At 41.4% G+C, this 24,063-nt stretch overlaps 1 protein-coding gene across 3 annotated transcripts in view; it reads left to right on the top strand.

Moving 5' to 3' along the window:
• The window catches only part of UTRN (utrophin), a 583,727-nt gene that overhangs the window by 382,524 nt on the left and 177,140 nt on the right, over window positions 1–24,063 (top strand). For all 3 annotated transcript variants that reach the window (XM_084623224.1, XM_084623225.1, XM_084623226.1), the window contains one exon: window positions 2,969–3,125. In XM_084623224.1, the coding sequence (XP_084479350.1) occupies window positions 2,969–3,125 (157 nt within the window). The remainder of the gene's footprint in view (window positions 1–2,968; window positions 3,126–24,063) is intronic.

Here is a 24,063-nt window from a genome sequence, read left to right on the forward strand (position 1 = left end):
TGAAGTAGTGTTGCATTGAAAGAGTTAAGGTCTGAGTAACAGCTAAAATGGATTAAAAAAATTGAAATAGCAGGTATTTAAAAAAAAAAGACAGAAACCAAATATATATAATACTGCTTGTTGATAACAAAAAAGCAGAGACCATGGAGCTAGCAGCAAGTTACATTGAAAAGGATTTAATTCTGCTCTGTAACCTGGCTGACATGTGGCAAGTGAAATTATTGTTAACAAGTATAAGTAATTTATATGTTGGGTTCAAAATTAATTGACAAAAGCACAGAATGACCGGAATTAAAGTAGAACAGAGGGACATTACTACAATTGTCTAGACGTTGTAGGGAGGGCAGCTAGAGAACAGAAAATACTAGGTATATTGATGGTACAGTAGAAAGGCAGTGGCATGAGATTACACAACTGCCTGTTAAGTATTTAATCTTGGTTGAAGGTCCCATGTCAGGATAGCTTGGAATGGAGCAGAGGGAGAAATAAAGGAAACAGGAATGTCTACCATTATCAAGAGAGGTTTCAGAGTATGCATCCGATGAAGTGAGCTGTAGCTCACGAAAGCTTATGCTCAAAAAAATTGGTTAGTCTCTAAGGTGCCACAAGTACTCCTTTTCTTATTATCAAGAGAAATTACAGTGAGGGCATGCTTTTTAATTGCATTACTGCACAATACTGCAGAAACGAATCACTGACTCAGGCTTAATGTAGTAAATAGCCTGTGCCACCACTGTGTTTTCAGTAGGGCTGTTGATTAATTGTAATTAACTCGCGCGATTTAACTCAAAAAATTAATCGTGATAAATTGCGGTTTTAATTGCACTGTTAAACAATAGAATACCAATTTATATTTATTAAATATTTTGGATGTTTTTCTACATTTTTAAATATAAATTTTTCAATTACAACAGAGAATACAAAGTGTTCAGTGCTCACTTCATATTATTTTTATTACAGATATTTGCACGGTAAAAATAATAAACAAAAGAAATAGTATTTTTCAATTCGCCTCATACAAGTACCATAGTGCAATCTCTTTATGAATGAAACTGCAGCTTACAAATGTAGCTTTTTTTGGGTACCTAACTGCACTCAAAAAGAAAAAACAATGTAAAACTTTAGAACCTACATGTCCACTCAGTCCTACTTCTTGTTCAGCCAATCGCTAAGAGAAATACGTTTGTTTATATTTATGGGAGATAATGCTGCCCACGTCTTATTTACAATGTCACCTGAAAGTAAGAACAGACATTCACATGGCACTTTTGTAGCCAGCATCGCAAGGTATTTACATGCCAGATATGCTAAACATTCGTATGCTCCTTCATGCTTTGGCCACCATTCCAGAGGACATGCTTCCATGCTGATGACTCTCGTTAAAAAAAGTGTTAATTAAACTTGTGACTGAACTCCCTGGGGGAGTGTTTTACCCGCATTCTGCCATATATTTCATATTATAGCAGTCTCAGATGATGACCCAGCATGATGTTCGTTTTAAGAACACTTTCACTGCAGATTTGAAGGTACCAATGTGAGATTTCTAAAAATAGCTACAGCACTCACCCCAAGGTTTAAGAATCTGAAGTGCCTTCCAAAATCTGAGTGGGACGGGGTGTGGAGCATGCTTTCAGAAATTTTAAAAGAGCAACGCTATGATGCAGAAACTACAGAACCCAAACCACCAAAAAAGAAAATCAGCCTTCTGCTGGTGGCATCTAACTCAGATGATGAAAGTGAACATGCGTCGGTCTGCACTGATTTGGATCGTTATTGAGCAGAACCCATCATCATAGAATCATAGAATATCAGGGTTGGAAGGGACCCCAGAAGGTCATCTAGTCCAACCCCCTGCTCAAAGCAGGACCAATTCCCAGTTAAATCATCCCAGCCAGGGCTTTGTCAAGCCTGACCTTAAAAGAGAGAACAGATCAGCATGGACGCATGTCCTCACAAATGATGATTAAAGCATGAAGGGACATATGAATCTTTAGTGCATCTGGCATGTAAATGTCTTGCAACGCTGGCTACAACGGTGCCATGTGAATGCCTGTTCTCAATTTCAGGTGACATTGTAAACAAGAAGCAGGCAGCATTATCTCCTGCAAATGTAAACAGACTTGTTTGTGTGAGTAACTGGCTCAAGAATCAAGAAGTAAGTGCATGTGGACTTGTAGGCTCTAAAGTTGTACATTGTTTTATTTTTGAATGGAGTAATTTTTTGTACATAATTCTACATTTGTAAGTTCAACTTTCATTATAAAGAGATTGCACTACAGTACTTAAGTGAATTGAAAAATACTATTTTTTATTTTTACAGTGTAAATATTGATATTAAAAATATAAAGTGTGTAATTCTGTAATTGAAATCAATATATTTGAAAATGTGGAAAACATCCAAAATATTTATATAAATGGTATTCTATTATTGTTTAACAGCACGATTAATCATGGTTAATTTTTTTAATTGCTTAACAGCCCTACTTTTCAGCCATTCATAATTACTTAGTTCTGATGATTGCTGATTGCTGGTGTACATCATTTCTTTCAGCCTTGGAGATTTGGGCTCTTGGCATCAAAGATTTAAGTTTGCCTCAAAAGTTCAGAAATAGTGTATTTTGGTGCAAAGATTAGATGTATGTAATTTGTACACTACAAGTTCAGATTCATAACAGAGAGTGGGGATTTTCTTTCATCCCTCTCAGATATGCACTCTGCATTGTTTGAGGCAGATTCACACATCAGACAGACATTCGTCCACATTCTGTTCTCTCTCAGACTAATTTGCTTTTGCAGTGCAAAATGATTTAAAGTGGTGACTTTTAATGCACATTCAAGCAGTTATTTTGCATGTAGGTGTTAGGGACGTGTTCCTGTTCTAACAGGGACAAGTTTCTTCAAATAAAATGTAGTAGATTTTGGATATAGGGCAAGCCTCTGAGTAGGACACTGTTTTATCTTTTTGCAGGGCCCACTTGGAGGCAAGTGCAGAAAAATGGAACAGGCTGCTGACATCACTGGAAGAGCTAATCAAATGGCTGAATGTGAAAGATGAAGAGCTGAAAAAGCAGATGCCCATTGGAGGGGATGTTTCAACTTTACAGCAACAGTATGACCACTGTAAAGTGAGTTGGCTGCATTTAGAAAATAAATATATTAAAATAAAGGAATAAGCAGAAATAGATTTGAATTTCCCCTAATGATAAATCTTGAGAAGTGTACCTTTTTAAACCATGGCCACATTTTCTTACCAGATCAGAGTAATTTAGAAACTCTATTTAAAATTACATCAGAATGGTTTCTGATTTATATATTTTTACTGAAGAAAAACTTGATCCATTTCCTGGTGTTCTTCATCTTCTAACAGGTAAGTCTATCATTCTGTGAGCAGAACTGATCAAGACCCTATAAAAATAAGAACTAAGCAAGAACTGTAAAACAATGTTGACTCTAAATTTAGTAGAATTATCTTAAAGGTTCTCCACATACTGTTAAATGGCCAGTATTGTTTTTTTCTGTTTAGTGGATAGTTTTGTTTTCAAAGACTCAGAACTGCTTACAAGCACAAAAAGAAAACTAGTTAGGCCTCACATTTTGTCATCTAGCTTTTCTGTGTTGTTTAGTGAATCCTAAAATATCTTGGTGTACATTAAAATATACACATACAAAAGCCTCAAAGTACAGTAAATATACTTATTAAACCAAATGTATCCTGGTAGTGAGCATTATAACTTTAATCATAATGTATATAACTTGTCAAATTGAGTAGTTCTGCACAATAACACACTGGTTTCTTTTCTATGACTGTTTAGTGGGGATGTAAATATTTTTCACATTCAATTTTTTGACCAATAGAAAGATGCTCTGCCTTAGTAAGGTTTTTTGAGGGGCTTAGAGCTGCTAACTCCTAATAGGAAAATTAAAAAAAAATCTTTTTTGGTACCCTATGTATCTCTTCATGCATTCATTTTTAATAAAGGTATTTCCTTAAATACAGGATCTTTGTTTCATAACAGTTCATCTTCTCTGCCCGCACCACCTGGCCAAAAAAAGAAATAGAAATAAAATAATCATGCTGTTGCAGGAGCAACTTATGTGAATACTTTATGGTGATCAAACAGAGGGTTTTTTAAGATCAGATAGACAATAAAAGACTGGAGCAGATAAATATATATTTTAAAGTCTGTCAAACAGGTGTTAACTGTCTTCAAATGAACTTTAGCACATACTGTATGCTAGTACTACATGGAAAGCAAACCTTTAATATAACATTTAAAGATCTTAAATGCTTCACAAAAATGGGTGTTCTACCCAAAGATAGGAAAACTGAGGAACAAAGAAGTTAAGTGACTCATCCTAGGTACTAGTGAGATAGTGGCAACATGAAGGAGAAAACATCAAGACTCCATATTCCCTATCCTCTGCTTAAGGAGTAACTCTTTCACATTATGGGAGAGGGTGAAGCTAGGTATAGATTATGGAACACACCAAGTATATCTTTATAGAGATGCGGTTTTGGAGCATCCTTACCAATTGTTACACAATTGTTCATTTTCCAGAATTTAAATAATCTATTTAAAATGACAACAAAACCCCATTGTGGGCCAAATACTGTTTTTAAATGCAGATGTGCAGCTTCTGAGGGTATGTTTAGATGAACAGTTAGTATGAGGCAAGGTTCGGTGTAAACCTGCAGCACTCCAGCAAGCCGTGCACTAACTGTCCGTGTGGACCCTGTTGCCATGCACTGTGTGGGTGGACACAGCTGCTGTGCAGTAAAAGTTCCCTAGTATACTGCTGTTTGGGTTAAATAGGAGTCCCAGGCACAGCAGAATTTGACGCTGTCAGCTGAAATACGATGTCCAAGAACAATGTCTGGTTTTAGATTTGATTCTGAGCATTTTCTCACACCACCCAACAAAATGAAATGAACAGATTTCTTGTGTGTATGTATGATGTGTATATGTATGTATAAATAATTTTGAGTTGTAGGTTGAACCACTATTTTCTAACGTTTATCTTTGCTGGGAGGAAGAGATCCTTTAGTTAACATCCTGTCTTCTCATCCCACATGTATGTCATTGCACCTACCCAAGTGTGAACTATTTGGATGTGGTGTTTCACCTTCCTCTGTAGCATTGTCCATTGGTTACTGCCAGAGGGAGAAACCTAGATGAGATGCACCCAGTGATTTGATCCTCTATGGCAACACTTATGTTCCTATATTTAATAGGTACTGTATATTACTTCAGTATTACATCAAACAGAGCAATTGCTGTCTCTTCTATGAAAATCGAAAAAGATCTTTTTGCTGATTCTCTTCCTCCAACATATTTGACTTGTCCCTACTTAGGACGTGGAATGAAGAGGATCTCTTTTGATCAACTCTAAAAGGCTTATGCATGTGGTATTTCTCTTTTCTTCCTCAAGTAGTGTCCCTATGGATGCTCCACTTTAGGTGCACTTTAATCCTACACACCAGGGATGCAACATGGGCTGCACATGCGAGTGGCAACTGTATAACGCTGTGCAGTCCAACTGCCCTCAGTTCCTTCTCAATTGCCCTTGATGTGGGATGGAATCTCTAGCAGAGACCTTGATGAGAGAATCTTTACTGCCTTTAGCAATGTAACAGTTTCTGTTAAAGGTTTATAGTTGATAGTTATTTCCATTTCTTACATTTTCCTGCCCTGCCTTTTTAAAAAAACTTCCTCTCTGTTACTCCTTAGGCTAGGATAGTATTTTTTTTCTATTTTCTTCCTTACACGGGGTTAGGACTGGATCCCCCAGGTTTAAGAGGTGCTAATCTTACCATGAGGCCATCCCCATAAGCAGCAGGCACTCACGGTGCATTCGTTGCTTGGGAGAGGGGCATATACCACAGATGTGCACTGACTACCTCAACTTCAAGACTTGGACCTGAAAAAAACAGGAGCTGTAATTAAAAATGTTAATGATGGCGTGTGCACTGCGGTCAGACTCAGACTGTGGCCCCAATATCTCTCCTTCACAGCGGTCACTGCCGGCACTGTCATCTGCCGCCCCGCGCTCGATGTGCACAGTAAAAAGAAAAGACTCTCACAAAGATGGCAAGAAATGGACCTTGAGCTCGCCTCTCAAGGAGCCATCCCAGGAAAAAGGGTCCCACCACAAGGTCAGTAGCCTCAACATCTTCCACAGTCAGACTCTGCTCTAGTGACTACCTGGGGACTTCCGGTACAGTCACTACTGATAAGTCCAAGAACCCTAAGAGGGCAGGACCACGGAAGATAGTACTAGCAAAGACAGGCCCAAAGCTGCACAGTTGGCACTGGCTGCTCCGACTAAACATGTGGGACCAAGTGCTTTGGCACCACCTTTTGGTGCCACCTACTGGTGAATTGGGAGAATGTAGACTAAGTTTGGCACCATCAGCATTGTCCTCACCAGTGCCTAGATCGGGGCGGCCAAACTTACTGACCCTCCGAGCCACATACAACAGTCTTCAGAAGTTCGAGAGCTGGGTACGCCTGCCGGGGCTCGGGGCTTCAGCACTGCAAGGTGCGTCTGCTGGGACCCTTAGCCCTGATGCTGCTGTTGTTGGTACAACAAGAATTCCATTCCTGAGAGACCTGATTGTCTCTGACACCCCAGAATTGCCACTCCTCCATACTGCACCAATCTCCTTCACCATGTAGGCCCTCCTCCCCCTTCTCCAGTGAGGAGGAGGAAGAAGATGAAGAGGTTTACACCATGCATTCCCCCCATGTGCCAGGGGACTGCACAATGCGAACCTTATACGCGCCCTCGGTATCAGGAGTCCAGAACCAACCCAGGATCTTGGTACACGCACTCCGTGGATGCCACCCTACATGCCTATCTCTCCACACTAGCCCTATTGGGACACTTGTGCTATGTAGAGGCAACACTTTCACAAACCGCCCATTAATCAGAAGGATCGACACCGGCACTCTCCATATTCATCTGTATGCAGGCCTCCCAAACCTGAGGTAGAACCAACATCTCCTTGTCCTCGCCAGATAAGGCAATTATACCACCACCTCCAACATCTGGTAATGATTTTAAACTATTTCAAGAACTGGTTTGTAGAATAGCAGACTCTCGCCAAATCCCCTTGGAGGAAGTGCAAGAATTACAGCACAAGCTGCTGGATATATTGCAGACTTCCACATAGACTAAAATCGCACTCCCGGTCAATGAGGCCTTATTGGACTCAGCCAAGGTGATCTGGCATACCCCAGCATTGATACCTCCTATGTGTAAGCAAGCGGACAAGAAGTACTATGTCCCCGCAAAGAAGTACTATGTCCCAAGAGTAGACAGACCTCAACATAGTCATCCACACCTCACCCATCCACCTCAAATCAACAGTTTTGAAAATTTGGTTGAGGCCCTGAGATGCTTCCCCCTGGATCACATGCTGCAACCACTGAAGATACTCCATTAATTTGGTAACCATATGACCCACTTCTACCCAATGTGGCAGAAGATCACCTCTGACAAGTGGGTGTTGGAAATCATCAGCAATGGGTACTCGATTCTGTTCCTCTCCCTTCTGCCTACCCAGCTCCCTACCTGCTCCCTCTTCAGGAACTCTTCCCATAAGCACCATCTGCGAAACTAAATAAATCACCTGCTATGGTTGGGTGCCATAGAAGCAGTCCCATTTTGACACAGAGGGAAAGGATTTTATTCCAAACACATCATAACGCAAAAGAAAAATGGCAGGTGGAGATTGATCCTAGATTTGAGAAACCTCAAGTTCGTGAAACAACCACTGTTCAGGATGGTCATGTTATCAACAATAATCCCAGCAGTGGAACAGGGGGACTGGTTCTCAGCCCTCGACCTCCAAGGCACATATTTCCATATCACCATACAGCCTTCTCATAGGAAATTCCTAAGATTTGCCCTGGGGTCGGAACATTATCAGTACAAAGTGCCCTTTGGCCTTTCCACAGCACCCAGAGTGTTCTCCAAGGTTTTAACAGTGGTAGCAGCACACCTCTTTAAACAAGGAATTATAAAATCCCCATACCTAGACAATTGTCTAATCAAAGCTCCCTCTCGAGCTGACACGCTTGAAGACATTTGAAGAAGAATGGACCTTTTCTCAAGACTAGGCCTTGAAATAAACACATTAAAATCAACATTGACACCAGTACAACTACTGATATTTATTGGGCCCCACTTGCACTGGTAGTGGTGATCAAAGCCGCCTTACCAACCCACAGATTTGCCATGATAGTCTAATTACAACCGTACGAACCAGTCCGCAGCTGTCAGCCAGAACTTGTTTAAGATTGCTCAGTCGTATGTCAGCAACCACATTTGTGGTAAAACATGTCAAGTTACAGATGTGCTGCCTCCAGGTCTGGCTCCATACAGTTTACTTATCACTCAGACACAGTCTGAATAAATCTTTCTCGATACCACTCAAAGTCAAGGACTTATTAGACTAGTGGATGAAACCCCGCAATGTCTACACAGGAGTCCCCTTCCTCCAGCCATCACCTTCCCTGATACTGACAACCAACATCTCCCTATTCATCTGAGGGGCATACCTACAGAACCATACAGCACAGGGCAAGTGGCCCCCCCATTAGAGTCAATGTTGCACATCAATCTCTAAGAGTTACTATTCAAAGTGCTACACAAGATGAAAGTGGAATGGGCCAGAGCCACCTTAATAGCCCCAACATGGCCCCGAAAAATATCGTTTCCTTACCTCTTGCACATTTGTCCACTGATAACCCTTCCACCAGCTCCATACCTCCTCTCCTCAGGACACAGGCCAAATTCACCATCTGAAACTGGAACTTCTGCATCTGAAGACATGGCTCCTCCATGGTTCCAAGCCCCTGAGATGACCTGTTCTGAAGGGCTAAAGGAGATCCTTTTAAATAGCAGACACTTAACTACACGCTATATGTACCTTCACAAAGAGAAAAGGTTCCAGACTTGGTGCGACAACATACATGTCTCAGCGCTGACTGCTCCTTTACCATTCATATTGGATTACATCCTAGAGCTCAAAAGGTCACAAGCTCCATTAAAGTACATCTTGCCACCATTACAACATTCCATTGTGAGTCATTTGGTATTTACTCACCCAATAACCTAACAATTCCTCAGGGACTTTCAAAACTTTTACCCAGAAGTCCGAGATTTCACCATATCTTGGGATCTCAGCCTATTCTTATGCTACCTCACCAGCTCCCTGTTTGAACCCACGGCAACTTGTTGCTATATACACCTATCCATGAAGACAGCCCTTCTCGTAGCCATCACATCTGCTCAATGGGTAGGGGAAATAGGGGCCATCATGATGTACCCTCGTACACACTTTTCTTCCAAGGTAACGTCACTTAAAGACCATGTCCAAAGTTCCTACCCAAAGTTCCAACCTATTCACCTTCCGTCCTTCTTCCCCATGCCGCATGAAAATAAGCAAGAAGCCACATTGCACACCTTGGAAGGCCAGCGCTCTTCTAACATCTATCTCGAAAGAACTAAATCATTTAGAAAGGCATCATGACTATTTCTGTGTGTTGCAGAAAGATCAAGAGATCTGCCATATCCAAGCTGTCAAGGTACCTCCCCCATTCTGAACTCTAGGGTACATATGTGGGGACCTGCATGAAAACCGCCTAAGCTTACTTTTACCAGCTTAGGTTAAAACTTCCCCAAGGTACAAATTAATTTTATCCTTTGTCCTTGGAATATCCACTGCCAGCACCAAACTCTAACTGGGTTTACTGGGAAACGTAGTTTGGACACGTCTTTCCCCCCAAAATCCTCCCAACCCTTGCACCCCACTTCCTGGGAAAGGTTTGGTAAAAATCCTCACCAATTTGCATAGGTGACCACAGACCCAAATCCTTGGATCTGAGAACAATGAAAAAGCATTCAGTTTTCTTACAGGAAGACTTTTAATAGAAATAGAAGTAAATAGGAGTAAAGAAATCACCTCTGTAAAATCAGGATGGTAGATACCTTACAGGATAATTAGATTCAAAACATAGAGAATCCCTCTAGGCAAAACCTTAAGTTATAAAAAAGACACACAGACAGAAATAGTCATTCTATTCAGCACAATTCTTTTCTCAGCCATTTAAAGAAATCATAATCTAACACATACCTAGCTAGATTACTTACTAACGTTCTAAGACTCCATTCCTGTTCTATCCCCAGCAAAAACAGCATACCAACAGACACAGACCCTTTGCTTCTCTCCCTCCTCCCAGCTTTTGAAAGTATCTTGTCTCCTCATTGGTCATTTTGGTCAGGTGCCAGCGAGGTTACCTTTAGCTTCTTAATCCTTTGCAGGTGAGAGGATTTTTCCTCTGGCCAGGAGGGATTTTAAAGGGGTTTACCCTTCCCTTTATATTTGACACAAGCACACTCTCAAAATGGATTTCTGAGTGCATTCATCTCTGCTAATGGCAACATAATCTACAACTTCCACCAGGAACTCAAACACATTCTACCCAGTCGCTTTCCACTTCAGTAGCCTTCCTGAACAACGTGCCAATTAGGGATATTTATAGAGCCGTCACCTGGATGTCAGTGGACACGTTCGTACAACATTATGCAATCTCCCAGAACTCGGCGTTGGATACCCTGTGCTCTTTAACAAACCAACTCTGAAGCCCCAGCCTATCAACTTGGGGGTTTGCTCTACAATCACCCGTGCAGTAACTGATGTTTCCACCTCTTACACCAAATGTCTGCCTTTGTAAATGAACACCAAGGGATTCCATTTTATCACTCATCCTCAAGTCCTAATGTTGGGATCACTTGCCTTCCAGTTAAGGATGACATGATGGGTCTCCTTTTCGATTCCATCAGTGCCAATCCTTAATTGGCTAGAGGGTTTTCAGTGCAGAGGTGTGTGGCATGCTTTCCCCTTTCTCTGGGGCGAAGTATCTTTCCACAGTACTACTTGCAGCCCTCTTCTGATTTACAGAGCAAAACACTCAGGATTTGAACCTTGTTCTTCCAAATGCCAAATATTTAATATTTCTATTTTCTGACATATGCTCAGTGATTGGTTCTGTTTGTTGTGATTATAGTGAGGTTCGTGGGCATTTAGTTTAGAATTATGCTTTCATTGTCGCCATAAATATTGTAAACGTACAAATTAGAGTAAATCTTTGTTTATTAGCAATCTTTAAATTAAACCATTCAACTACATTCCCCATATTTATTGGTGGGTGTGCGTGCATGCTACAGAACAATTGATTTCCTTCAGCTTCTCTTTTGATTTTCTTTTCTCTTTGGTAAAACAAGCCAATTAAATTTCGCTAAATCTGACCAAGAGAAAATTACTTTTCAATGATATTCCTTCCACTTGTCAGCACTGGGAACCCTCACGTTATTTTCGACCAGGAAATTTCTTTGCTTACCCTACCTCTTAGATTGTTAAATCTTCTAAACATTTCACATATCTGCAAGATTTACTTTTAATGCTACTAAACTCCTCAACCTCCTGTTTGTTGTTCCAGGCCCTGCTATTGTGCTCTCCTTGCTGGTCTTCCAAAAGTCTCTCTTCAGCAACTGCAGATCAGCCCAAAATCATACAGCATTTGCTTTGCCTTACTCTCACGTGCTGCCTCTTTTCCCTTCACTAGCTTCTTCTGTTGAGGTTGTTGATTTGAAATCGTCATTTAATGCCATCGACCAAACTGGTCAGTATTTCCTCCCTTTTTTTATTCCCACTTCTCCATGCCTTCCTTTTTGCTTCTTTCACTCATATTCACCCAGCCAGTTTACAAATCATTTTGCCACTGCCATTTAAAAATAGCAGTAAATCAGAGGGAGCTTTGCTAATGAATTTATTGGGGACAGGATTTCACCCCAGACTTTATCCACATTTAGCTCTTTGTAAACATCATCTTCTCTCAGTTCATTTTAATAAGTCCTGAATCTTTTCCTCATTGTAGTGTTGCTAATTCTAATGATTTGATACCCCTCTTCCTCCTTGTAAACCTAATATTTTGTTCTCACTCCAAAATGCCCGTTGTTGATTTATTTGTTCCTGTTTAATGCAATTTGCTTTATTGCTCTCTCCTTCTGTTAGCATTCCCCAGTGCTCAGCTTCAAAGGCACTATATATAAGTACAATATAATGTAATTTTAAATGTATGTTTGCTTGATTTATTTGTGTGCTACTGAGAAGTCTTAGGGTGGGAGGAAAGAAATGGATTGCAAATTAATTATAAATTTGGCTTTTGATTTTGATAACCGTGATCATGTCAATTTTTCTGAAGAAGATTTACATTCAAAGAGAATACATACTTGTATTACTCCCAGGAGTAAGGGCTGCAAAATCAAGACCACATTACTCAAATGAACAGGAGCCTTTTACAAGTGGAGTAATGTGTTGCACCAGGGTCCAGAAGTTCATTTTGCTTCTTTCAAAACAGCCCAAGGTGAATATTCCCAAAAATACTTTAAGTAAAGAAAAGTATATTAGTAATTTGAGAGGAATTAAAAGTAAATAAAAATGAGCAGTATAAAATATACCTAAGGCAAAGATTACATTCTGCCTCACATACTACTGAAAACTCAGATGTAATTTAACTCTTCTCTTAGGGGGTTATTTGCTGTGCCAGAAAGAAGTGTCAGAATGAAGGCAACTCACTTTTTAATTCCTATTTTACTACTCCATATTTCTCATTAATGCCAGTCTGTTTCAAGTCTGATTTCTCTTTCACTCTCTTGGCTCTTTCCCAGTCTTCCTTGTAACAGTTCATTTTAGGTTTTCAAAGAGTTATATGGTAATAGCACTTTTGTATAAAAATTCTGATAAATTACAGTGATCACATCAGAAGATGCTCCTAGTTCCTGATGTAGGCTCCATCTATGGCCTGGGACAAATCAGTCGACTTTTCTGCATCAGTTTCCCAATCTATAAAAGGAGGTTAATACTTACCAGTCTCATAAGGCTGTCTTGTGGAATAGCTACTTAATTTGTGCAAAGAGCTTTGAAGATGAAGAGTACAGTAACTCCTCACTTAATGTTGTAGTTATGTTCCTGAAAAATGCAACTTTAAGCAAAATGATGTTAAGCGAATCCGATTTCCCCTAAAGGATTAATGTAAATAGGGGGGTTAGGTCCCAGGGAAATTTTTTTCACCACACACACACACACACACACGCAGTATAAGTTTTAAACAAACTGTTTAATACTGGTACACAGTGATGATTGTGAAGCTTGGTTGAGGTGGTGAAGTCAGAGGGTGGGGTATTTCCTAGGGAATGCCTTACTGCAAAATGATGAACTAGCAATCAGCTGATTAACCCATTGTTGTTAATGTGGCCTCACACTCTACAAAGCAGCACGAATGGAGGGAGGGGAGACAGCATAGCAGACAGACACACACTTTGTGTGTGTGTGTGTGTGAGAGAGAGAGAGATGCACAAGGCCCCCTTAAGTATGCTGACCCCACTCTAAGTGCACTGCCTTTTTAAGTAGATCAGCAAGTTGAGACAGAAGTTGCTGCCAGGAAGCTCACTCCATCCTGAGCCCTGTCATGTCCCCCCTCCCCTATGGAAATGGGGTAAGCGGGGGGGAGTGGGACACCCTGACATGAACCCCCCCTTTTCCACTCCCCCGCCGCTCCCTAAGCAGGAGGCTCCGGGGAGCAGCTCCAAGGCAGAGGGCTGGAGCAGCACATGGCAGTGGGGGATGCCGGCAATTGACAGCCTGCTGGGTGACTGCGGCACAGGGAGCTGATGGGCGGCTGCCGGTCCACCCTGGTTCCAAGCCCCCACCAGCAACAGGCTGTTCTTCCTGCAAGCAGTGGACACAGCAGGGGGCTGCCAAACAACGTTATGAGGGAGCATTGCACAACTTCAGGCAAGCATGTTCCCTAATTGATCAGCAACAAAACAACGTTAACCGGGACAACTTTAAGTGAGTTACTGTACTTTATACATTTTTGATGACACCTATCTGTGTAGGTGAACAAAGGTCTTGCAGATGACATTACCCAGAGAAAAGGTATCAAGAGAGAAGAGAAGGGGAGCAAGGACAGAGCTCTGAGGAATTTGGAGAAAACTGGAGGTGGGATGAGGCAGACTCTCCAAAGGATTAGATATTAGAGGGGTAGAAGGAGACCCAGAAGAAAACAGAATCATGGAAGCCAAAGGAGGACAACATTTCAAGGAAAGCGAAGGTTTGAATGCATCGAAGACGGCTGACAGGTCAAGGGGGATGAGGATGGAATAGTGGTTCTGAACTTTTGGCTAGGGAGAGGCAGTAGAGACTTTGGCAAGAGCAGTTTCAATGGATGTAAGGTATGGAAACCATACATTATTATCTGAATACCTGAGTTTAATTCTTTAGATATTTTTGGTGGAATTTATATGGAAGTAAGGAAAGAATTATTTAGTCTAAACTTATGCAATGTAAGATTGTATCAACATATTGATTCCATAAGATTCATAGCATTGTGGTTACCAAGTTTACTTTTCTAAATAAACATATATGATTTAAAAAGGAAAGCAAACGATTCAGTAGGGATTCAAATAACAAGATTGTTTTATAAAATTTATTCTGACCTCAAATAGGATTATATATTGCTGAAATTATGATCTCTTAGAAACCTATAGATACTAATATGGACAAGAAGTTCTCATATATTCTTAAAAAATACAGGAAAATAGAGCTGACTCATCATTTTACATGGTTGAAGTAAGTTTCCAAAAGAACAAAGTTGCAGACATTTTGATTTATGAAAGCGTTATGTTACTACTTCACAAATACTAGTAGTACATATCCGGCCCATAGGATAGTAGTGGATTTTTCACACCCCTGAGCGACATAGCTATACTGAGGTAAATTTGTAGTGTAGACCTGTCCTGAGTGTTTTAGCCCAAGTGGGTGTTAAAACCCCGCCTTACAGGGCCCTAGAGCCCAGGCTTCAGCCTGAGTCCGAATGTCTACACAGCAGTTAAGCAGCCCCTTACCCTAAGTCCCACAGGCCCAGTCAGCTGGCATTGGCCAGCTGCAGGATTTTAATTGCAGTGTAGCCATTCCCACTCAGGCTCTGAAACCTGGAGAGGACAGTGGGCAGCAGGAATGTCCACATGGCTATTTTTAGTGCTGTAGCATGACCCCAGCAAGTCCAAGTCTGTAGAGTCAGACTCGCTGCTGTTTTTATTTATTTATTTATTTGCAATGTGGACACACCCTACAAAACTAAGTCAACCTAAGTTATGTTGACGTACAGCCATTGCGGTAATTAAATCACTTTTGCATGTCCACACTTCACTCCTTGTCTCAGTGGTGCATGTCCTCACCAGGAGAGCTTGCACTGGTTTAACAGCCACTGTGGGGCTTTGCAGGACGGCTTCTGAAAGTCAGCAACAGTCAGTGTAAGCAACGCAGTGTTCAACTGACACTGTCATCCTAACTACATCAACATTGATTCTGTGCCTCTCATGGTGGTGGAGTTAAGTCGGTGTAGTGGGCAAATTACTTTAGTGGGAGGTACATTCTAATATGGATGTTTACAGAGTTAGGTCTATGTAAACTGCCTTACGTCAACCTAACTCTGTAGTGTAGACCAGAGCTCAGAGGGTGCAGGTTGAAGTTTGAGTGCTGTTGAAGCTCAATCTAGTACTGCAGGGAGGATGCAATAGTTTGAGTTACAACATCTCATCATCAGATAATCTAATCACTCTCCTAATCCAATAACTGCTGCTGCTAATCAAACCATTCTGTGTAACTGGAGTGTTGTTTTGGAATGTAGTTACTCTTACTCCAGCTAGGCTAGCTCCAGCACTGTAACTCAAGTTTATTTAGCTCCCATCTTATTGTGTCAGTGAAGACCAGCCCTTAATAGAAAGGCGCGCACAAAGGAGAAAACTGAGTAGACCCTAGGGTTTGTCTTCACATACAGCACTACAGCTGCACTGGTGTAGCGCTTTAAGGAAGGCGTTCCTATGCCGATGGGAGAGCTTCTCTCGTCGGCATACTTAATCCACCTCTCCGAGAGGCAGTAGCTTTGTCAGCAGGAGAAGCTCTCATGCCGATGTAGCACTCCTACACCAGGGTCTAGGTTGGTATAATTATGTCATTCAGGAGTGTGGTATGTCTTGTCGAACTGGCATTAGAGTCCTGTTAGGATTTTTAGCCGTGATCTAGTAGTAGCAGCGGCATCTACAGGGTCTCAGTCTCCTTTGCGGCTTGGAAACTTTCAGAGCCAGGCAGATACCCATGCTGCTATGCTTTTACACACACAGCAGACTCTCAGTGTGTTCCTCCCCTGAGAGGGGAGCAGGACTAACAGGTAAAAAACACAAAGGCTGAGAATCAATTCAGTTGCAAGGTCAGTAGATTCTGCTAATTTTGTCAGCTGCTTCTGCCTTCCTTCCACACATACACAAGGTCATGCTATTTTTTCTGACCTATGCAGTTTGCGCACTGGGCAGAGAAAAAAGCTAGGCTGTGTGCTGAGTTGGTCTGAGATTTAGAGCAGCCATATCTCTTTGACCACTGAATTGTATGGTGTGTTGTGAATATGGCAAGAGTCTACTTAAAGAAGAATGCTCTGTGGTTAAGGCTCTAGGCCAGTGGTCTCCAAACTTTTTATGCCCAAAATCACTTTTTGAATTTAAGGGCAACCCAGGATCTGCCCTGCCCCTTCCCCAAAGTCCAGCCCTGCTCACTCCATCCCGGCCCCACTTCATTGCTCGCTCTCCCCTACCCTCACACTCACTTTCACTGGGCTGAGGTAGGGGTTTGGGAGGGGGTGTGGGCTCTGGGCTGGGGCCTAGGGGTTCGCAGTGTGGGAGGGGGCTTTGGGATGAGCCGGGACAGGCAATTGGGGTGCAGGAGGGGGTGAAGGGTGCAAGCTCTGAGAAGGAGTTTTGGTGCAGGAGGGGGCTCTGGGCTGGGGCAGAGTGTTGGGGTGCAGGAGGGGCTATGGGGTGCTGGCTCTGAGAGGGGGTTGGGGTGGGGTCTCCTGCCAGGCAGCACTTACCTGGGGCGGCTCCCAGTTGGCAGAGCAACAAGGCTAAGGCAGGCTCCCTGCCTGCCCGCCCCAGCCCCTCGCCACGTCCCTACAGCCCCTGGGGGTGGGTGGGGCATGTTGCTCTGCATGCTGCCTCTCTCTATAAGCACCGCCTCTGAAGCTCCCATTGGCCACAGCTCCCTGTTCCCGGCCAATGGGAGCTGCAGGGGGCAGTGCTTGCAGGCAGGAACAGCATGCGGAGGGAGGCTCCCCGCCCCCAGGTCCGGGGGCCGCACTGGCCGCTTCCGGGAGTGGCTTGGGGCTGGGGCAGGCACCTGCCTTAGCAGCAGCCACGCTGCAGCACTGGAGATTGCAATAGACTGGGAGATCCTCTAAGACTGACAAGTCGGTGACCACTGGTCTAGGCTCTGTCACAGACTGTCACCTTGGGGAAAAATATCACCTAATCACTCAGTTTCCCATTTGTAACGTATGGAATAGCGTTATTTCTCAACTTCACAGGTGTGTGTTGAGGGTAAATTCATTAATGTGTTTGAGGCACTCAGATACTAAATTGATAAGCCTTGTGGACAAGTCTATAGGGAAGAAAAAAACTTCCTTATTTCGGGCAAAACTTAAATGGCACTCAGTGTTTGTTCAGAGTGTGGGTCCATGGCTCAATGAGGCTCGGAAGAAATACTGAACAGTGGCCTTGTTCATTGACCAGTTTTGGTGAGGGGCCCTGTGGAAAAAGTAAAATACGACCATGTAATGCAAGGCAGTATTGTGAAACAGGCAGAGCTAAGATATATGTATGCTTGCTACAGCTCCAAATTCTTTTTAATATTGCCTTAAAAAGAGCAGCTTCATTTAAATTACATTATAGTGCACTGTGGAAAAGACGCTGGTTTGCTGCCTGAGTAATAATAAAAATAAATAAATAACTTTTGTACACTTTACAAACAAAGCAGGGAAAGGAAATGAAGTATGTAAACTTGCATAATAAATGCATTGCAAAGCTGTCTGATGGAGCGACCTTTTGTGCAAATATACCTGTACAGTCAAGCCCACTTAGTATCCGCTTACTTAATGGAAATGTGTTTTCAAGCACCAACCCATTTCACACTATTTCAGTACATCTGAACCATTTAATATCAGTTCATGTTCAATGATTTCCTGTTATACATCAATAGACAATCATCGTGTTGTACTCCAAACAGCAGTTAATGCTAATTATTGCAGGATGGTACAAGTGGGTTTTTTCCTTCAAGTTTACAGTGAACTACATTATATGATTGCATGTTTTTGATCTAGGTGCATGGTTTGTGTGAACAGTTGTTATGGGAAACAATGGCATGGGGCAAAATGGGAAGATGATTTCACTTAGCATTAAAATGTTTTTTAAATGCCTCTCCTGGGGATAATTCATTTTGATTTTTTTCCTTAGAAAATCCCAGGTAAAGTAAAATAATCAAGTGACAAACTTACTTGGATAGAAGGAGTGCGTGTGTATGAAATCTGAAGGTTTACCACAGGCAATTTACAACTTAATTTAGTGCCTTCAGCCTGGTTTAACCAATATTTATAAAATAAATATGTTTTGTGGTCATTAGTGTTTTATTCCTGTTGCTAGGGCTGAGTGAAACTGGCAGTAAATTACAGGTGTAATTTCACACCTTTTGTTTTTGCTTATCCATTTTGTGTTTTCAAACCTTTCCCATTTTGTTTTTTGTGAAATGTAATTTTTTCAGACATTGACAATTTTATGTACATGGTACCAAGGCAAATGTCTTTGCCAAGCTTGGTTTCTGGAGAGATCTGGAAGTAATTAAGCAAGGCAGAGGATTTCACACAGGCAGTTGTTCTATATTATACACACAAACATATGCCAGAAAGGGACAGAAAAATGCAGGGATGCGTGAACTCTGGTTCTACCATTAGAATCATAGGTGCAAAAAGAAAAGGAGTACTTGTGGCACCTTAGAGACTAACCAATTTGTTTGAGCATAAGCTTTCGTGAGCTACAGCTCACTTCATCGGATGCTGTAGCTCACGAAAGCTTATGCTCAAATAAATTGGTTAGTCTCTAAGGTGCCACAAGTACTCCTTTTCTTTTTGCGAATACAAACTAACACAGCTGTTACTCTGAAACCTATCATAGGTGCAGTTACTGATAAGAAAAGAGGGGGACAAGACCCACTTGTTTACTCCCCAGATGTGTTTTAACTATCCCATTGATGTCTCCTGCAGCACTGATGTAGAATGTGTGAGTTTGCACTCAGTTTTTCCCAACTTATTTTTTTATGTGATTGGTCCCTCTGTTTTAAAACAGATCAGATGTTTGAAATATTAGCAGTAGTTCTGGCAGAGAGAGATTAATAGGTGAGGCAGTCAGAGGTGTAAAACAAATATAATTAATCACATTGACGTCACCCCTACATGTGGTCTAAGTGTATTTATTAGACTCCTTAGATTTTGTCAGCTATAAGAATGTTTGAAAAACTTTGCTAGACACTAAAAATCAGACTGAATAGAGACATCAGATTTATGGTTTACCACAATAATCTATAACCCAATAATAACTCCCTCCCTCGAATGCCTCCCCCCCTCCTGACTTCCTGTCCCCTCTATAGACTGGAGGGGTGTTAATTTGTCACTTCACACTGAATGGTCCCTTGGAATATGTATTATCTACTTATGCTAAACAATCTGTTCCACCTTGTAGTTAGCTGTGACACTCTGTTTCCTAGACCTGAAGAAGAGCTCTGTATAAGTTGGAAAGCTTGTCCCTCTCACCAACAGAAGTTGGTCCCATAAAAGAGATTATCTCACCCACCGTGTCTCTGAAAAAACAAGAGGCTGCTGAGAGATTGGGGTAAAGAAGGGGCAGAAAGAGAGAGAGACTGATCTTGGGGAGCTAGGAATGATGGGAGAGATGATTGTAGTAGTGGTCAGAGGGCATGTCTACACTTACCTCTGGAGTGATCAATCCAACGGGGGTCGATTTATCATGTCTAGTGAAGACGCGATAAATCGACCACTGAGCACTCTCCAGTCGACTCTGGTACTCCACTGGAGCGAGAAGTGTAGGCGGAGTCTATGGGGGAGCATCAGCAGTCGACCTACTGCAGTGATGACACCACGGTAAGTAGCTCTAAGTACGTCGACTTCAGCTACGCTGTTTTTGTAGCTGAAGTTGCGTAACTTAGACCGACTTAGCTCATGCCCCCCGCCCCCTCCCCAGTTTAGACCAGGCCAAAGAGATAAAAATCAGGTGTGTAGAAAAACAAACATTGAATGGCTGCTGTGGTAAATGCAATTGAATTACACCTTCACAGGTAAAAATAGTTCCCTGGATTGTGTATGTTGTATCAAAGGCTTTGGATGAAATGCTACAATCTTGGGGTTTTCTCTTAGAGTAGTATTTTACTACTGTTGCCTCTGCAGTCAATTGTTGTTCGTATTGTCCTGGTTGTCACTGCAAAGAAAAAGAAGATTTAGCTACTTGGGAGCTAGGACTGCGTGTGCAATTTTTAGTGACTTCATTTAAGCTGCCTAAGACATTAGAGATAATCACTTCAGTTTCCCTTTAAAATCTCAAAGGGAGGATTAATTGGGTTTGATAAGGCCTCTACTTACGCAGAAGTTTTCAGTAGCAGTTACTCAGTCTGAAATATACTGAAGCCAGACAGAGATTGTGTCAAAGTATGTTCTACTTGCAATTGGTTCATAGCACTTGTCTGATGCTACCTCAATTTGGGATGAACCATGGTGCAAATCAATATATTATATGTGCTTTCTCCAGTGATATGAAATCTTAACTACTTGAAATGAATGTGTGTGTAAATGTAACCCCTATTATGTAACAAATGTAATGGCCTGATTCTCACCCCCTTGGCTCCACTGGTGCATGCACAAAATTGCACAGGGATTTACACAAGCCAACATTTTTCTGGTGTAAATACCCTGCATGCAAATTTTTTTAGGCTGTGTTGGCCAGACCCATGTATTGTAGTGGATTTTTATGGGTGCAAATTCTAACATTTGGACAAGTAAAGGAGCCACTTTATTATTGATATGGACAGGTATTTGCAACTTCAAAGTGTGATCAATTGTATGTGTGCTTGCATTTTATACACACATACAAGTGAAGTCAGGTAAACTCCGGGTGAAAATACATGATGATGTGAGGCGTATGAAGGTATTATCAGCATGAGTATGGGATGGGTGCATTATGAAGGTGATCCAAGGGAGTGCTAATAAAACCTTTGTTAGGTCACACATCATAGATTTGGTCTGTCATGTTACAGAGAAACTATTTTAGAAATGTTTGTGTTTTTATAGTTATCATGAGCCTAACTACAGAGCTCAGAAGGAGCTATAAAAAATTCTACAATTATCTGAAACAGCTTTTTATAACAAAAAATAGAACTATTTTGAAGTATATTACCTTATGCCCTTTCAGGGCTAGAAACAAGTGCTGGGGAAGCAGGGGATCTCCTTTAGCAGTAGTACAAAGTTCCTGTTTTTTGCCTCATGGAGCTGTAGGATACTCAATCTTAAACTGTGATTACATTTTTATGTATTGTGAGTTTCATTATTTCAGTGCTGAATCTTGTCTATCCTCAGTCTAAGGCTGGTGTAATTTTAGAAGGGAAATTCCACTTTTGAGAGGAGGAAAATGAAACATTTGTATGGCAAGTTGATATTTTCAAAATGGCAATTGTTTGAAGCATCTCAGGAGTTTGAGATGTTAGAGTAAGTCCTGGTGAAGAGGTGATGTGTGAGGCCTTGAGGGTGAATAATATTTTTTTTCCCGTGTGGATATCTCCTATACATGGATATCATCCATAGCTCTTTCCATCTTAAAACCAAAGTATACATAATAATCTTATATATCTTTCAAATACTCTTAAATATTTCCAATATGCATCATGCTCTCTAAAGAATATTCCAAATTTTACAGTAGTTTTATATATATATCACACAGGTAATGCAGTGACTGTGCAGGCAAATTTGTGCCCTCAACTGGTACTCACACATTTATTTAAAACCTGTTTTAGGACCTCATTTAATGACTTTGTCATTTGAGTGTGGTGGGGTTTTTTTGTTTGTTTTTAATGCAATGGTACTTTTAACTTCCTCCATCAATACAACCTCAAAGAAAGAGTAGAAAGAAGCAGGAGTTTAATATATCATCAGAATGACAATGCAACATCCTTGCATTACTGCACTGCGTTGTCAGCACTAGATATGAGGCTAAATTTTGGGTTTTGAAACCACATCCTTCTAGCCCACTACTTTCACTCATACCAACACTCCCACTTTTTTATACTCCATAATCATTAAAAAGAACAAAACAACAAAAAACTAAGCTGGCAAACAAGGAAGAGAAAGACACAATTGTTTGTGTTATGCTGGAAAGGCACTCAGATGCTACTGTGTGGTGATGGGTGTCAATAAATCTAGGTAGATATAGTGGTGTTGGCTCTGACAGAGAATGTTTGAGTGATATTGATAATTAAGTGGCACACTCCAAATGGTATCCGGTGTCGTCTTGAACATGAATATAAATATATCAAACTGAAGAAATCAAATGTTTGTTTACAATATATAAAATTTACTAATTTATAAAATAGAATAATGAAAGCCAAAACTTGTAGCAATCACTGCCTGCAAACCATGGTTGCTGCGTTTGAGATTGTCTCAACATTTCCATTATAAAACCTGTTTAAGGGTTTATATAGCTCAGACAAAATTTGTACCAAACTGTGTTAATATATGTTGTATATTGTGCAGTTTTACAGTCGGAAGCTAATCAGGGTCAGTGTGGAGCACGTACATTTTCTTCCTTTTCCTGCTGCAAAGAAGGTAGCCTCATAAATCCAGGGACTCTTCCTTATAATGAGGAAGTTGCATTATCTACTCGGATGATCTTGCATATACGTCAGCTGCGGCAATTCATCTCAAGAGGAAGGGTCCCTATTTTAATGGGTCACTTCCTCGTTTTGAAGGTTGATCCTTGAAGATGTCGTCTCTTGAAATACTTTTGAGAGAGCATTTTGATGTTTCAGTGCTATTCATCATAATGTGTTGCCTTTTCCCCAGAGGACAGAATTTTAAGTCCTATATTGCTGTTTTCTTCATCATTTGAATTTAAGCTGGAACAGGTACAAAGAACTACTAGGATGATTAGGAATATGGAAGGCCTACTTTATGGAAGGAGACTGCAAGAGGTTGGCTTGTTTAGTCTAGCAGAGAGAAAGCTGAGGAGGGACATGATTGCTCTCTATAAATACATCAGGGGAGTAAATACCAGAGAGGGTGAAGAACTCTTTAAGCTAAAGGACAGTGTTGATCTAAGAATGGATGGTATAAATGGGACATGAACAAATTTAGGTTGTAATTTAGAAGCAAGTTCCTAACCATCAGAGGACTGAGGTTCTGGAACAGCCTTCCGATAGAAGTTGTGGGGTCAAACAACTTAAGGAATTATAAGAGAGAGCTGGGCAAATTTGAGTGCATGTGTATGATGGGGTTGCTTGTGATGGTAAGAGGAGGAGGTCAGCAGTCTGGGGGCTCACTTCTGGTTTAAGTCTTATGTTCCTAAAAACTCATGCTTCATGGTTGCAGCTGGTCACCAGCAGGGGGCAGGAAGGGAGCCCCCCAGTATATTCTGCGAGTGTGTTTTGTTTTTAATCCCCTGTCTCTGAAGCATCAGGGATGGCCATGGCTGGAGATGGGATACTGGGTGGGGTAGGCCAGGCCTCTGAAGTGGCATTCTCTCTCACTCGCATGCTTAGGATCTAACTGATCACCTATGTAAAGTCAGGAACAAATTTCCCAGGTCAGACTGGCAGTGACCTAAAGGGTTTTTCACCTTCCTCTGAAGTGTGTGGGTGTGGATCATATGGATATATCTTGCTAGGATTATATGAATACATCTCACAATCATTTCCCTGACATTGTGGGGGCGTCGGGCATTGGTACTCCTTTGTCCCTCCTCTGCCTGTGACACACAATAGTCTAGTCTTCTGTGGGCTGTAAAACTTTGGTCTAATTTCAGTTGTTGGATTTAACATGTGGGTGCTGAAGTGGT

This window comes from Lepidochelys olivacea (assembly GCF_965140295.1).
Source record: "Lepidochelys olivacea isolate rLepOli2 genome assembly, chromosome: 3".
Taxonomy (NCBI): Eukaryota; Metazoa; Chordata; order Testudines; family Cheloniidae; genus Lepidochelys; species Lepidochelys olivacea.